This window comes from Mesoplodon densirostris, chromosome 4 (genome assembly GCF_025265405.1).
Source record: "Mesoplodon densirostris isolate mMesDen1 chromosome 4, mMesDen1 primary haplotype, whole genome shotgun sequence".
NCBI classification, from domain to species: domain Eukaryota; kingdom Metazoa; phylum Chordata; class Mammalia; order Artiodactyla; family Ziphiidae; genus Mesoplodon; species Mesoplodon densirostris.
This window is the reverse complement of record NC_082664.1, coordinates 179,505,537-179,518,106: the sequence shown is the minus strand read 5'-3', so window position 1 is coordinate 179,518,106 and position 12,570 is coordinate 179,505,537. Positions and strand designations below refer to the sequence as shown.

The following is a 12,570-nucleotide window of genomic DNA, read 5'->3' as shown; positions in this document are numbered from 1 at the left end:
TTGAATGGATGTTATTAATATGTCTTTTATTTTTAAGAAAGCTTTTGAGAGTTTGTGTATTTTTACTTAATGCCAGGTACTGATGGAGTTCCCCAAAACTGAATCTGAACATCCACAAAAACATGTGATAGATGCAGAAAAGAAAATTGAAAAAAAGAAAATGGAAGAAAAGAAAATCGAGCCAAATATCTGCTTTGATAGCAGCACACAATGTTCTGGAAAAGAGGCCATTCTTTTTAAGCTCGAAACTGCGGGAGAAATTGACAGGAAACGTCAACAGGACAGTGATCTCTCTGTGCGAATGCTAAGAGATTTTCTTGAAGATGACGTTGACTTGAATTCATACTTTTTACCACCAAAGTCATTGCTACGATATGCTCTTTTGTTAGACATTGTTAAGCCCACATCCAGAAGGTCCACATGCTTTACGAAAGGGTAGGTTTTAAAGAGTCTCTGTTCATGACACATCCCAAATAACCAGGTTTTCATAACTATTGTTTCTCTTAGTTCTTCTCAAAACAAGGAGCATTTTATAAAATGTTTCTGCTAGAATGATTTTTTTCACCCTTAATTGCCTGCTTTCGTGTTCCAGTAGAATGCACAAGTGAAGATTCCTTCTGGCAGAACATGATGTGCACAACCCACAAAAGTGCTCATAGAAGACAATGCCATTGTTTGGTGACCTTCATAGGAGCTTAATTACCCACGGTGGAGACATGGTTTCTATAGCTGGTGAATTGCTAATTTTTTAGCACGTTTCTTTTTATGGTACCTCAAAAATTTCTGTCCACTTTCATGATCAATGTACAAGAAGAAATTAAATTTTAATATCAAGAAATAACATTAAATATCCTGGAGCACATTATAGCATATTTAAATTTTATTTAGTTTTTTGAATTAGTAGTATATTCTTATGGTTCAAAATTCAAAAGGAACTAAGATTGTAAGACTCCCTTCCAATTCTGCCTCTTGTTCATCCAGTTTCCCTCTCTATGTGCAACTGATGATTTCAGTTTACTCTCTAGTCTTCCAGAGCTATTGCATGTGAGGTGTGTTTAAATATACATGTATATTTTTACCCCCTCCTTTAAGTAAATGGTAGCATACTCTATTCATTATTATGTGCCCTTTTTTTCATTGCGCAGTATAATTTGGATATTATTACCTATGGGTGCTTAAAGAACTTTTGTATGTTCATAGTATAGGTATATCATAATTTCTTTTACTGGTTACCTGTTGATGGACATTTAGGGAACATCCTTTGGAATATTTCTCAAGAGTTAATGTGTTTTTCAACTTTTTTTTTTAAACCTAGGAAGAAGGGGGGAAATTAGACCCTTCAAGAAAAATTTGTAAAAGATCCGTCCCTACCCCTGTTTGTTAATTTCACTGAAGCTCTTTTGATAGGTAGTTGTATGATTTAAAAATTCAAGCCTTCGGGCTTCCCTGGTGGTGCAGTAGTTGAGAATCTGCCTGCTAACGCAGGGGACACAGGCTTGAGCCCTGGTCTGGGAGGATCCCACATGCCGCAGAGCAACTAGGCCTGTGAGCCACAACTACTGAGCCTGCGCGTCTGGAGCCTGTGCTCCGCAGCAAGGGAGGCCGCGATAGTGAGAGGCCTGCACACTGCAATGAAGAGTGGCCCCCGCTTGCCACAACTAGAGAAAGCCCTCGCACAGAAACGAAGACCCAACACAGCAAAAATAAATTAATTAATTAATAAACTCCTACCCCCAACATCTTCTTTAAAAAAGAAAAAAAAATTCAAGGCTTCTCTCTTTACCTACTAGCTAGTTGTCTTGCACAAGACACTATGTCCCTGATATAATCGTACCAGGCTCACCCTGACTTTATCATACTCTGCCTTTGTACTTTCAGGGGAATGGGTTTATTGCTTTCCATTACCTTAAAAGACTTCACTCAGCTGTTGTATATTTCCAAGTCTGCTAGGTTCTGTTTAGGACTCTCATAAAACAGGAGTTATCAATTTTGTAATAAAAAACAACTTTGAAATTATTTTACGATCATAAAAAAGTTATAAAAGAAGCCTTATTGTAGAAGTCTATTTTAGTGTAGATAATATAAACACACACACACATGTGATATATAAGAAAACAGCTTTTCTTTGATGGTGACTTTCTCTAATTTTTTTTTTTTGTGTGTGGTATGCGGCCCTCTCACTGTTGTGGCCTCTCCCGTTGCGGAGCACAGGCTCCGGATGCGCAGGCTCAGCGGCCATGGCTCACGGGCCCAGCTGCTCCGCGGCATGTGTGATCTTCCCAGACTGGGGCACGAACCTGTGTCCCCTGCATCGGCAGGCGGACTCTCAACCACTGTGCCACCAGGGAAGCCCTCTAATTTCTATTTTAAATTCATCTATTAGGAAAAAATGATAAAATGTCAAACAGCCAGCTTGGCAATGATCTTAGGGAAAGAAATATTACTAGTACCTTGCATTTCTATAGTGTTTGGTATTTTTAATACATTTTAAACAATAGTCTGATTGTTTTATGATAAAGAGTAAAAACATACAGTGTTACAGTAAGAGGCAGATGCATGTTTGGTGGGCCTGAGTTTGTCATTAGACTGGAGAGTACGGTTTTGGGTTCATGAGAAGAAATGATGGTTCAGGCATTATAAGAAAAGAGCAGCAATTTATTTTCACCGACATAACACTTGGTCTAATGTGGCAGGGATGTCAGTACTGAATAGCATTTAGATATAAAGTCATAACAAATGCATACTTTCTGTGCATTTAAATGTGATGAACATTTAAAAAATGACAATAACGTATATGCAGACTAGTATTTACACAACAAAAACTATGCCAAGTTTAGTGTCTGAGAAGTTTCAACAGACTGATCTTTTGTCTTTCACCTGGTAAGCTTTTTAATTACAAAGCATGTTTATGTGATATTAGTTAGAATATTTCAGAAGGATGTGTTAACAACTATGTAAGATTGATTCATTCAAGAAATATTTAAGAAATTTAGCATTAGCAAATATACTAGATGCTACAAAATATTTGTGTTAATTTTTTAGTTATGGACGCTACATAGAAGGGACAGGATCTGTGTTGCAGACTGCGGAGGATGTGCAGGTACTATGCATGCTGCAGAACTAAAATATTTGAAAATTATTTTAAATATTGTCTTTAATACTTAAAATTTGAGAACGTTAAAATAAGTTTACATGTTCAACTGGAATGAATATGTGTATATAATAATCATTTACTACAGAATAAATCTTCTTCTTGTTGCTAGATATGAGTATATGTACAAAAAGTGTTTTATGTTTTTACTTTCTTTTCTTTTTCTTACCTTTTGTTTTTCTTTCTATTCCATAAAGAGTAATTTGAAATGCAGAGTACAGTACTTAATGTTCTCTAAAATTATGCACAAATGTCTTAGTATTGGAGCCTTCCTTTGGAGCACATACTATAAAAATGCCTGTTAGGGAAAAAAATCTATATTTTAGGAAGGCTTTTTATTAATACTTCCATTGCTCATTCTTTATGGTATCATGGTTGAATACAAACTTGATATATTGCAAGTTTTATATACTTCTGAATAATTTTGAAGTGAAATCACATTATCTTCTTTTATGCTGATTTAAACTCTTACTGTTAATAAAATTTACCCTTGCTAAAAACCCTATCAGAGACAAACAAATGTCTGGATTTGAGAAGTCATATTTATTAAATATATTTTATCATTTTAAGAACACATCTTAATTTGATAAAATTGGTCATAAACAGTAAACATTTTAATGGCTGCTTATTTGCTTTGTAAAATCGACTTATTGGTTGACCAAGTTTCTTTTTTATATCTTTCGTTACATTTCTTTTATGTTATATTGTCATTTATTATTTCTATTCTTATGAGTTAATTTTTGAGGGACCAAAAATGACAGATACACTGAGAGTATCCTGATCTATTCAACATTAAGGTTTTGTTTGTTTTCTGAGTTTATCTGGCCCGTGATGAGCCAGTTACACAGTTCATTGCACAGAGACGTTTTTACCCTGTGCTGCCATGTGTTACAGAAGACTATGCGTCCATCATTTTTAAACTGTCTCACAATAGATGATTTTATCTTAACAAGTCTAATTGCGCTCTACTTTATTAGTTATTTTGGATGTTTTCCCACAGATTGAGAATATCTACAAATCCCTTACCAATTTGTCACAAGAAGAAAAGATAACAAGATTGTTAATGCTTCAACTTCGATTTTTCACTCCTAAAGAAATAGCAAATCTCCTTGGATTTCCTCCAGAGTTCGGTATGTGGGATACATGCAGACCCCAGCTTTCACTGATTAAAGGTCTCAAAATTCATTAGGGACTCGTGCATAGTTTATGAATAAACCCTTGCCCAGACGGATGTGAGAGCGCTTCCTTTCCTGATTGTGCCATCTTTGACATTTTCCTTCCCTCCTGTGTCTGCTTTTTTCATAACCTGCCCTAGTCCATTCCCTTCAGACTCAGTTCCCCTTCTCCTTTTACTCCAGTAATGGTTCCAGGTGCTTTGCAGGAACAGAAGGGCCAAATCAGCAATTCCTCACTTCTCCCTACAGATGGTTGTTAATAGCATCTCTTTCTCGAATTTATTTTTTTGCTTCTAGGAGTACTATTCGAATAACCTTACACTAGATCTTATGAAAGAATGCCTAGAATTGTCTTTTTTTTTAATGAGGAAATTAACAGGCAATTGAGGAATTTATTTTTGTGTGGTGGGGAGGTATGTATTTGTATTTCTACTCTTGGAGATAACACTCTTATCAATTATATAATTGATTCCTTTCCTACAAGGTTTAAGTGGAGAAAAGAAAAAGTGGAGAGGTGGTCTAGAAAGGAACTTTCCTAATGGAAAGTAAGGGTGACTCAGGAGCACGGATGCCAGAATTGACACGAAATTAGGGAATCTGAAGATGGACTCTCAAGAAGAAAAATGAAGATACAGTTGCCAAGGGAGAAAGACAAGTAGTGAGGAGAGCCAGGGATTGTTGCTATTAAGAGACTGGACACAGCGCCTTTGCTTCTTAGAGCACCCCGCCCCTCCCTGATCCCACTTCCTTGGCGCTGGTGCTCTTGCTCTGTGGATGCCATCCGTGTCCTGGGCTGCGGTGGGTGTGTTCCTAGTACCTGGCTCATGGGAAGGGAGAGAGACAGACCTCCCTCACATGCTTCCAGGGCTGCACAAGGAGGAAATGTGCTTTTGATAACTGATTGGGAGCTTGAATGCAGAAAAGCCAAACTTCGCTAAATCTCATGTTGTTGTAATATTAATACAGTTCAATTCTTGAAGAACATCATGGGTTAAATAGACCATGTTTTAAAATCTAAATAATGGATTTACAGTTGAGGTTTGGAAAGCATCTTTTTGTACATTTGGGAACAAACTGCCAACAGAATTTGACTACCCTCTTGGTAATTGATTCTCCAAGCGTAGTCACAGCAACCAGGTTTATTTTGTACTCTTTGCCTTTTTCTTGGTGATCTCATTCAGTTTGAAACATGCCAGGGAGTGTTTTTTAAGAAAACATAGACTTTCCGTGGCTTAGTTTATGTCACAAAGTGAGTGAGAACATCAGTAAAACAAAGAACTGAGAATTGGACTCAGGAATTTAATTCCCAGTCTACTGTCCTGGTTACTTTTTTTTTTTTTTTTCATGTTTTAGGATGAGCAATCAAAGGTATTTTCTGTACTACTACAGAGAGAAAAGAGATTTACCATCTAATAGCAACTAATTTCTAAGTTTTATTTGAGTGCTTATTTTTTCAAGCAGTAGCAGTCACTTTGGTAATAAAGAAATTTAGCACAGACCCCAGAGTCAGACTGACCGAGTGTGAATCCTAACCCTACTGAAGCCACTCTCTGCCGTAGTTTATGCATCTGTAAAATGGGGATAATTATATCACCGACTTCATAGGGCTGTTGTAACAGTGAAGTGAGTTAACGTATGTCACATGCTTACAACCTATCTGACATGTAATATAAAATTCATGTTTTTATATTTTAAATGATAGATGTTATAGCCTTTACTTCATAAATATTTTTTCTCAGTATTTAAACATATCTAAGGGGTAAAATAGGATTTTTCGAAGTTCTCTGAAAATATATGTATAATACACGCGAGAAAGCCTTTTTAATTGCTTTACCTTATTTTAAAATATGTGATATATGTGTATAGTCAGTGCCCTGTTGTCACCACTGAGCAGCACTGTGACGGAACTGTCCTTCACGTGTGCCTCTGACATCACTGACCCTGGGTCCAAACTGCGCATTCTTTGAGTTGCTTGTCCACCGGCCATGATGGATTTGCATTGATCCTCCCGCACATTTTGCCCTGGTTCTCTTTGTGGCCAGTGGCCTGCATTCATGGGACAGCAGGCTTTGGAAGAGACAGAAACTAACCGACACTTACTGAATAAAAGCTGCTCTCTTGACCTTGTTAATTCTAGGTTTCTTTGCTTTTGAGGATTATTATTTTTAATGTACCTAAGTTTTTAAAAAGTCACCTTTTATCTTTACAAAATTATGTAATTCTTTCCACAAGTGAGTTTAGATTTTAATATCTATGTATAAAATACACAGCTATGTATATATGCACATATGCATACATATATGTGTATATATATATATATAATTTTTACAAATCTGACTTGTTTGTTTTCAGACATTTCTTCCCCTCTCATATAATCTTGATATCTCAAGACATCATCCTAGGGGTAGTCTAAAAGTTTGTTTGTAGGTATTTCTGCCTCTGGCTACTTTGAAGTAAATAATTTGAGATGACTAATGTGCTTGCCTAAGACATATTATCTTTATAATAGCAATTTTATGATCATGCTCAATTGCAAATATCATTTTATTATGGTAATCACTGTTTTATTGCAGTAAGTATAATGTCTAGTGTTGATGAAGCAACTTTATCAGGTTTTGAAATGTTGCTATTTTTAATGCTCTTTATTTCCTTTATTACCTGATTTGCTTTTCCTTTATTTAATTGCTATGCCAAAGGTTTCTGAATGTGAAATTCTGGAATTGTAATTAAGATTCTGGCATCCACTCTTATGCATGTACAGTCTTTTACGGTGGTATGTGCGTGCAAGGTTTTGTTCCAGCAAATGTAGTATCTGTGGGCCATTTTGTTTTGCAAAAGAATGTAGCAAATTGAACTTCAGTATGAGAATGTCAATTTGTGGAAGCAGAATGTAAAAAAGCAACTCTGAGGGACTTGTATCCAGAATATATAAAGAACTCTTATGACTCAACAATAAAAAGAAAAATAATCCAATTTAAAAGTGGGCAAAGGATTTCAATAGACATTTCTCCAAAGAAAATAGATAAATAACCAATAAGCACATGAAAAGATGTTAAACATTATTAGATATTAGGGAAAGGTAAATCAAAACCACAGTAAGATACCACTTCACAAAAAGACAGACAATAACAGTGTTAACAAATTGTGGAGAAATCAGGCCCCTTGTACACTGTTGGTGGGAAGATAAAATGGTGCAGCTGCCTTAGAAAGCATTCTGGCAGTTCCTCAAATGTTAGACACAGAGTTACTGTATGACCCCACAATTTCACCCCTAGCTGTATATCCAGGAGAACTGAAAAAAGCTTAACACATACATACATACGTACATGTTCATAACATCAGTGTTTATAATAATCAAGAAGTAGGGAAAAACCCCAGATGTCTATTAATGAATGAATGAATAAATAAAATGTGGTATATCCATAAGATAGAATATTATTCAGACAGAGAGAGGAATGAACTATTGGTACATGTTATAACATGAATGAGCCTTTTTTTTCCCTCGGATCAGATAATTTTTACTGATGTGCTTGATGTTTGAGTTACACTATATTTTATAGTCATATTACACAACATACATAATATTGTTAATACATAATGTTATTATAAGGACCAAGATATTAAACATAGAATACTTTGCTTTTAAAAAATATTCCAGGGGCCTCCCTGGTGGCGCAAGTGGTTGAGAGTCCGCCTGCCGATGCAGGGGATACAGGTTCGTGCCCCGGTCTGGGAGGATCCCATATGCCGCGGAGCGGCTGGGCCCGTGAGCCATGGCCGCTGAGCCTGCGCGTCCGGAGCCTGCGCGTCCGGAGCCTGTGCTCCGCAACGGGGGAGGCCACAACAGTGAGAGGCCCGCATACCGCAAAAAAAAAAAAAAAAAAAAAAAAAAAAAAAAAAAAATTCCAGAATCAACATGAATGAACCTTGAAAGCACTACACGAAAGCAGCTGGAGACAAAAGACAACATATTGTGTGGTTCCATTTGTATGAAGTGTTCAGAATAGGCAATCTCTAGAACAGAAAGTAGATCAGTAGTTGAGGGGCAGGGAGGGGACATGGAGAGTGACTGCTAATGGGTGCCAGCATTCTTTTTAAAAAAAATTTGTATTGAAGTGTATAATTAACATATAACATTGTATTAGTTTCAGATGTACAACATTACAACATAATGATTCAACATTTGTATACATTGCAAAATGATCACCCACCACAATAAATCTAGTTAATATCCATTACCATACATCGTTACAAAATTTTTTTTTCTTATGATGAGGACTTTTAAGATCGCTCCTAGCAATTTTCAGATATGCAGTACAGTATTACTAACTATAGTCACCATGCTCTACATTATATATCCCCAGGACTTATTTATTTTTATAACTGGCAGTTTGTACCTTTTGACCCATTTCACCCATTTTTCCCCCACCCATGCAACCACCAATCTGTTTTCTGTATCTGTGACCTTGGTTTTTTAAATTTATTTGTTTGCTTGCTTTGGTTTTTAGATTCCACATATAAGTGAGATCATACAGTATTTGTCTCTCTGACTTCGCTTGGTATAATGCCCTCAAGGTCCATTTCATTCTTTTTTATGGCTGGGTAATATTCCATGGTGTGTGTGTATTTTCTTTTTTCATTTACCCATCAATGGACACTTAGGTTGTTTCCATATCTTGTCTGTTGTAAATAATGCTGCAATGAACATGGGGATGGACGTATCTTTTCTAATTAGTATTTTTGTTTTCATTGGATAAATACCCAGCGTGGAATTGGTGGATTATATGATTGTTCTATTTTTAATTTTTTGAGGAACTTCCATACTGTTTTCCATAGTGGCTGCACCAATTTAAATTCTCACCATCAGTGCATAAGAGTTCCCTTTTCTCCATGTTCCTTCCAGCTCTTGTTAGTTCTTGTCTTTTGGATAATAGCCATTATAACAGATGTGAAGTAATATCTCATTGTGGTTTTGATTTGCATTTCCCTGATGATTAATGATGTTGAGCATCTTTTCATGTGCCTATTGGCCATCTGTATGTCTTCTTTGGAAAAATTTTTATTCAAGTCCTCTGCCCATTTTTTAATCTGATTACTTATTGTTTTGCTGTTGAATTTTATGACTTCATTATATAATTTGGGTACTAAACCCTTATCAGATATATGATTTGCAAATATTTTCTCCTGTTCAGTAGATTGCCTTTTCATTTTGCTCATTATTTCCTTTGCTGTGCAGAAGTTTTTTAGTTTGATGTAGTCTCAGTTGTTTATTTTTGCTTTTGTTGCCTTTACTTTTACAGTCAGATCCAAAAAACCATGGATAAGACTGATGTCAAGGAATTTACCACTTATGTTTTCTTCTAGGAGTTTTATGGTTTCAGGTCTTACATTCAGGTGTTTAATTCATTTGGAGTTAATTTTTGTGTATGGTGTAAAATAGTGGTACAGTTTCATTCTTTTGCATGTATCTGTCCAATTTTCCCAACACCATTTATTTAAGAGACTTTCCTTTCCCCATTGTATATTCTCAGCTCCCTGTCATAAATTAATTAACCACATATGTGTGGTTTATTTCTGGGCTGTCTATTCTGTTCCTTTGGTTTCTGTGTCTTTTTATGCTAATGTCATACTGTTTTGATTACTTTAGCTTTGTAATATAGTCTGAAGTCAGGGAGCATCATGATGCCTGCAGCTTGGTTCTTCTCCCTCAAGGTTGCTTTGGCTACTTGGGATCTTTTGTGATTCCACAGGAATTTTAGGATGTGGTTTCTATTTCTGTGAAAAATGCCATTGGAATTTTGATAGGGATTGCATTAAATCTGTAGGTTGCTTTGGATAATATAGACATTTTAACAATATTAATTCTTCCAGTTCATGAGCATGGAGTACCTTTATTTGTGTCTTCAATTTTTTTCATCAACGGTTAAGTTTATTCCTCCGTATTTTATTCTTTTTGATGCAACTGTAAATGGGATTGTTGTCTTATTTTCTCTTTCTGATAGTTTGTTGTTAATGTATAGAAATCAGCAGACTTCTATATATTGATTTTGTATACTGCAACTTAATTCATTTATTCTAACCATGTTTTGATGAAGTTTTTAGGGTTTTCTATGTATAATGTCATGTAATTTGCAGATGGTGATAGTTCTACTTCTTCCTTTCCAATTTAGATTCCTTTTATTTCTTTTCTTGCCTAATTATTCTGGCTAGGACTTCTAATACCATGTTGAATAAAAGTGGCAAGAGTGGGTATCTTCGTCTCGTTCCTGATCTTAGAGGAAAATTTTTAGCTTTCATTATTGAGTATGATGTTAGCTGTGGGCCAGCTTTCTTTCTGAGGTGATGAAACTGTTCTGACATTAAATAGTGGGGATGTATGCAAAACTCTGCAACTATACTAAAAACCACTGAATTGTACCCTTTAAAAAGGTGCATTTTAGGAAATTCTCCAGTGGTCCAGCAGTTAGGACTCCTCGTTCTCACTGCCAAGGGCCCAGGTTCAGTCCCTGGCTGGGGAACTAAGATCCCACAAGCCATGCAGCATAGTCATAAATGAATGAATGAATGAATGGATAAATAAATAAATAAATAAATAGTCTCCCTTTAAAAGAAAAACTGCATTTTATAGTATGTGAATTCTGTCTCCTGAAGGCTGTTATTAAGTAACTGAAATAATGGTAGCCACTGCTTTTCCCAAAGTGTACTAGTGCTCAGATTTCTATTGGTTCTGTGGATATTATGTGTGTACGTGTGTGTACTGTGCAAATATGATATGTGATATGATAATATCACATGTATAAGCAATGAAATGTTATATAATATTTTTGGCTCCAAATTCTCATTTGTTAATTGAACTTCATGGAGACCTTAGGGACTTACTTATGTAAATAACCACGCTGCTTTTACTAAAGAATACATCCTTTTATCTCTGGAAGTTAATATTGCAAGTGATTGTATTATAAATTGTTACCTTTCTTTTCTAGGATTTCCTGAGAAGACAACAGTCAAACAGCGTTATCGTCTGCTTGGAAATAGTCTCAATGTGCATGTAGTAGCTCAACTAATCAAAATCCTATGTGAATAATTTTTAAGTAACTCTGAAAGATGGTGGCAGTATTCCATTATATCCAGATAATAATTCTGAAATTCTTTTTTTAATTAATTTTGACAAAATTCAACTAAATTATCTTATTCTCTCGTTAATAAGAATTTGGATTTATCAGGAAAATGCCATTTTGTTTCCTTAAGTTTATATTACTGTGTTTTATAAGGTGAAAATTATTGTTATGCTTTAGGAGAATATCTTTTTATATGAAATTGTTAAATATATATGTAAAATATTCCCTTTATAATATTATGGTATAGACAAATTTAGGAACATTAGAATTTTAATGTCTACATGAATATTTTGTAAAGTGTCATAACAGGTGTACTATATGAACTTGAGAAACTATATTGTGTATGTTAATTAAAGGAGTTGCTTTATGAATCTATCATTTTACATTTTTTAAATAATTCTTCCTATTTCTAAAATGATGATTCTAATTTTACCCTGTTTAAAATATTGAATGTTTTACTTTCAATATTTTAAACATTCCTTTATTTTATCTAAACAAATGTGTATAATATATTAGACCAAATTATCATCATTTACCTTATACAACAGTCTGAAGAAAATGTCAGAAATAGTAATCCTAATTCTTGATTACCTCTCCATCGTTATGCCATAGAAAATGTAGGTGCACATTATCTAATTATCTTGAATTCTACTTCCTTCTGAAAGACAAAACTCACTGTCCCTTTTTCATTTGTACATACCTACCTGTAGTTTGCTATCTTCAGAGCTTGCGTTTGTCTTCCTTTTCAGCTTCTTTTTGTAAGTTGAATTTGCCATGATGTTCTAAGGAATGTAGCACAGCATTAAGATTTTAGGGAGGGAACTCTGCCCTCTGACCCCATTCCACATACCTATTCTGTGAATTAACTTTTATAACTTTAACTTTCTCTGACTCTCCCTCTCCATAGACTTCTTGGAATTAGAACTCTAATCAAACTAAATCTTGCATCATAAATCCCGTGGTTTTGATTTTGGTGATAAAATCAAGTGACAAAAAGAGAAATGAAAAGAAATAAGATGAGAAATTTTGTCACAAAATTTTAATTCATATTTTTATTCTTAAAAAACAATCATCCTGATATGAAAAAATTGGAACCCTATCCATTACTGATGGGAATGTAAAATAG

The 12,570-nt window shown here is 35.0% G+C and overlaps 1 protein-coding gene across 6 annotated transcripts in view; it reads left to right on the top strand.

Moving 5' to 3' along the window:
• The window catches only part of TRDMT1 (tRNA aspartic acid methyltransferase 1), a 60,569-nt gene extending 48,950 nt beyond the window's left edge, over positions 1-11,619 (top strand). For all 6 annotated transcript variants that reach the window (XM_060095485.1, XM_060095486.1, XM_060095489.1 and 3 more), the window contains 4 exons: positions 77-435; positions 3,043-3,100; positions 4,152-4,281; positions 11,310-11,619. In XM_060095485.1, the coding sequence (XP_059951468.1) occupies positions 77-435; positions 3,043-3,100; positions 4,152-4,281; positions 11,310-11,410 (648 nt within the window). In that variant the 3' untranslated portion in view covers positions 11,411-11,619. The remainder of the gene's footprint in view (positions 1-76; positions 436-3,042; positions 3,101-4,151; positions 4,282-11,309) is intronic.
• Positions 11,620-12,570: the final 951 nt, after the last annotated feature.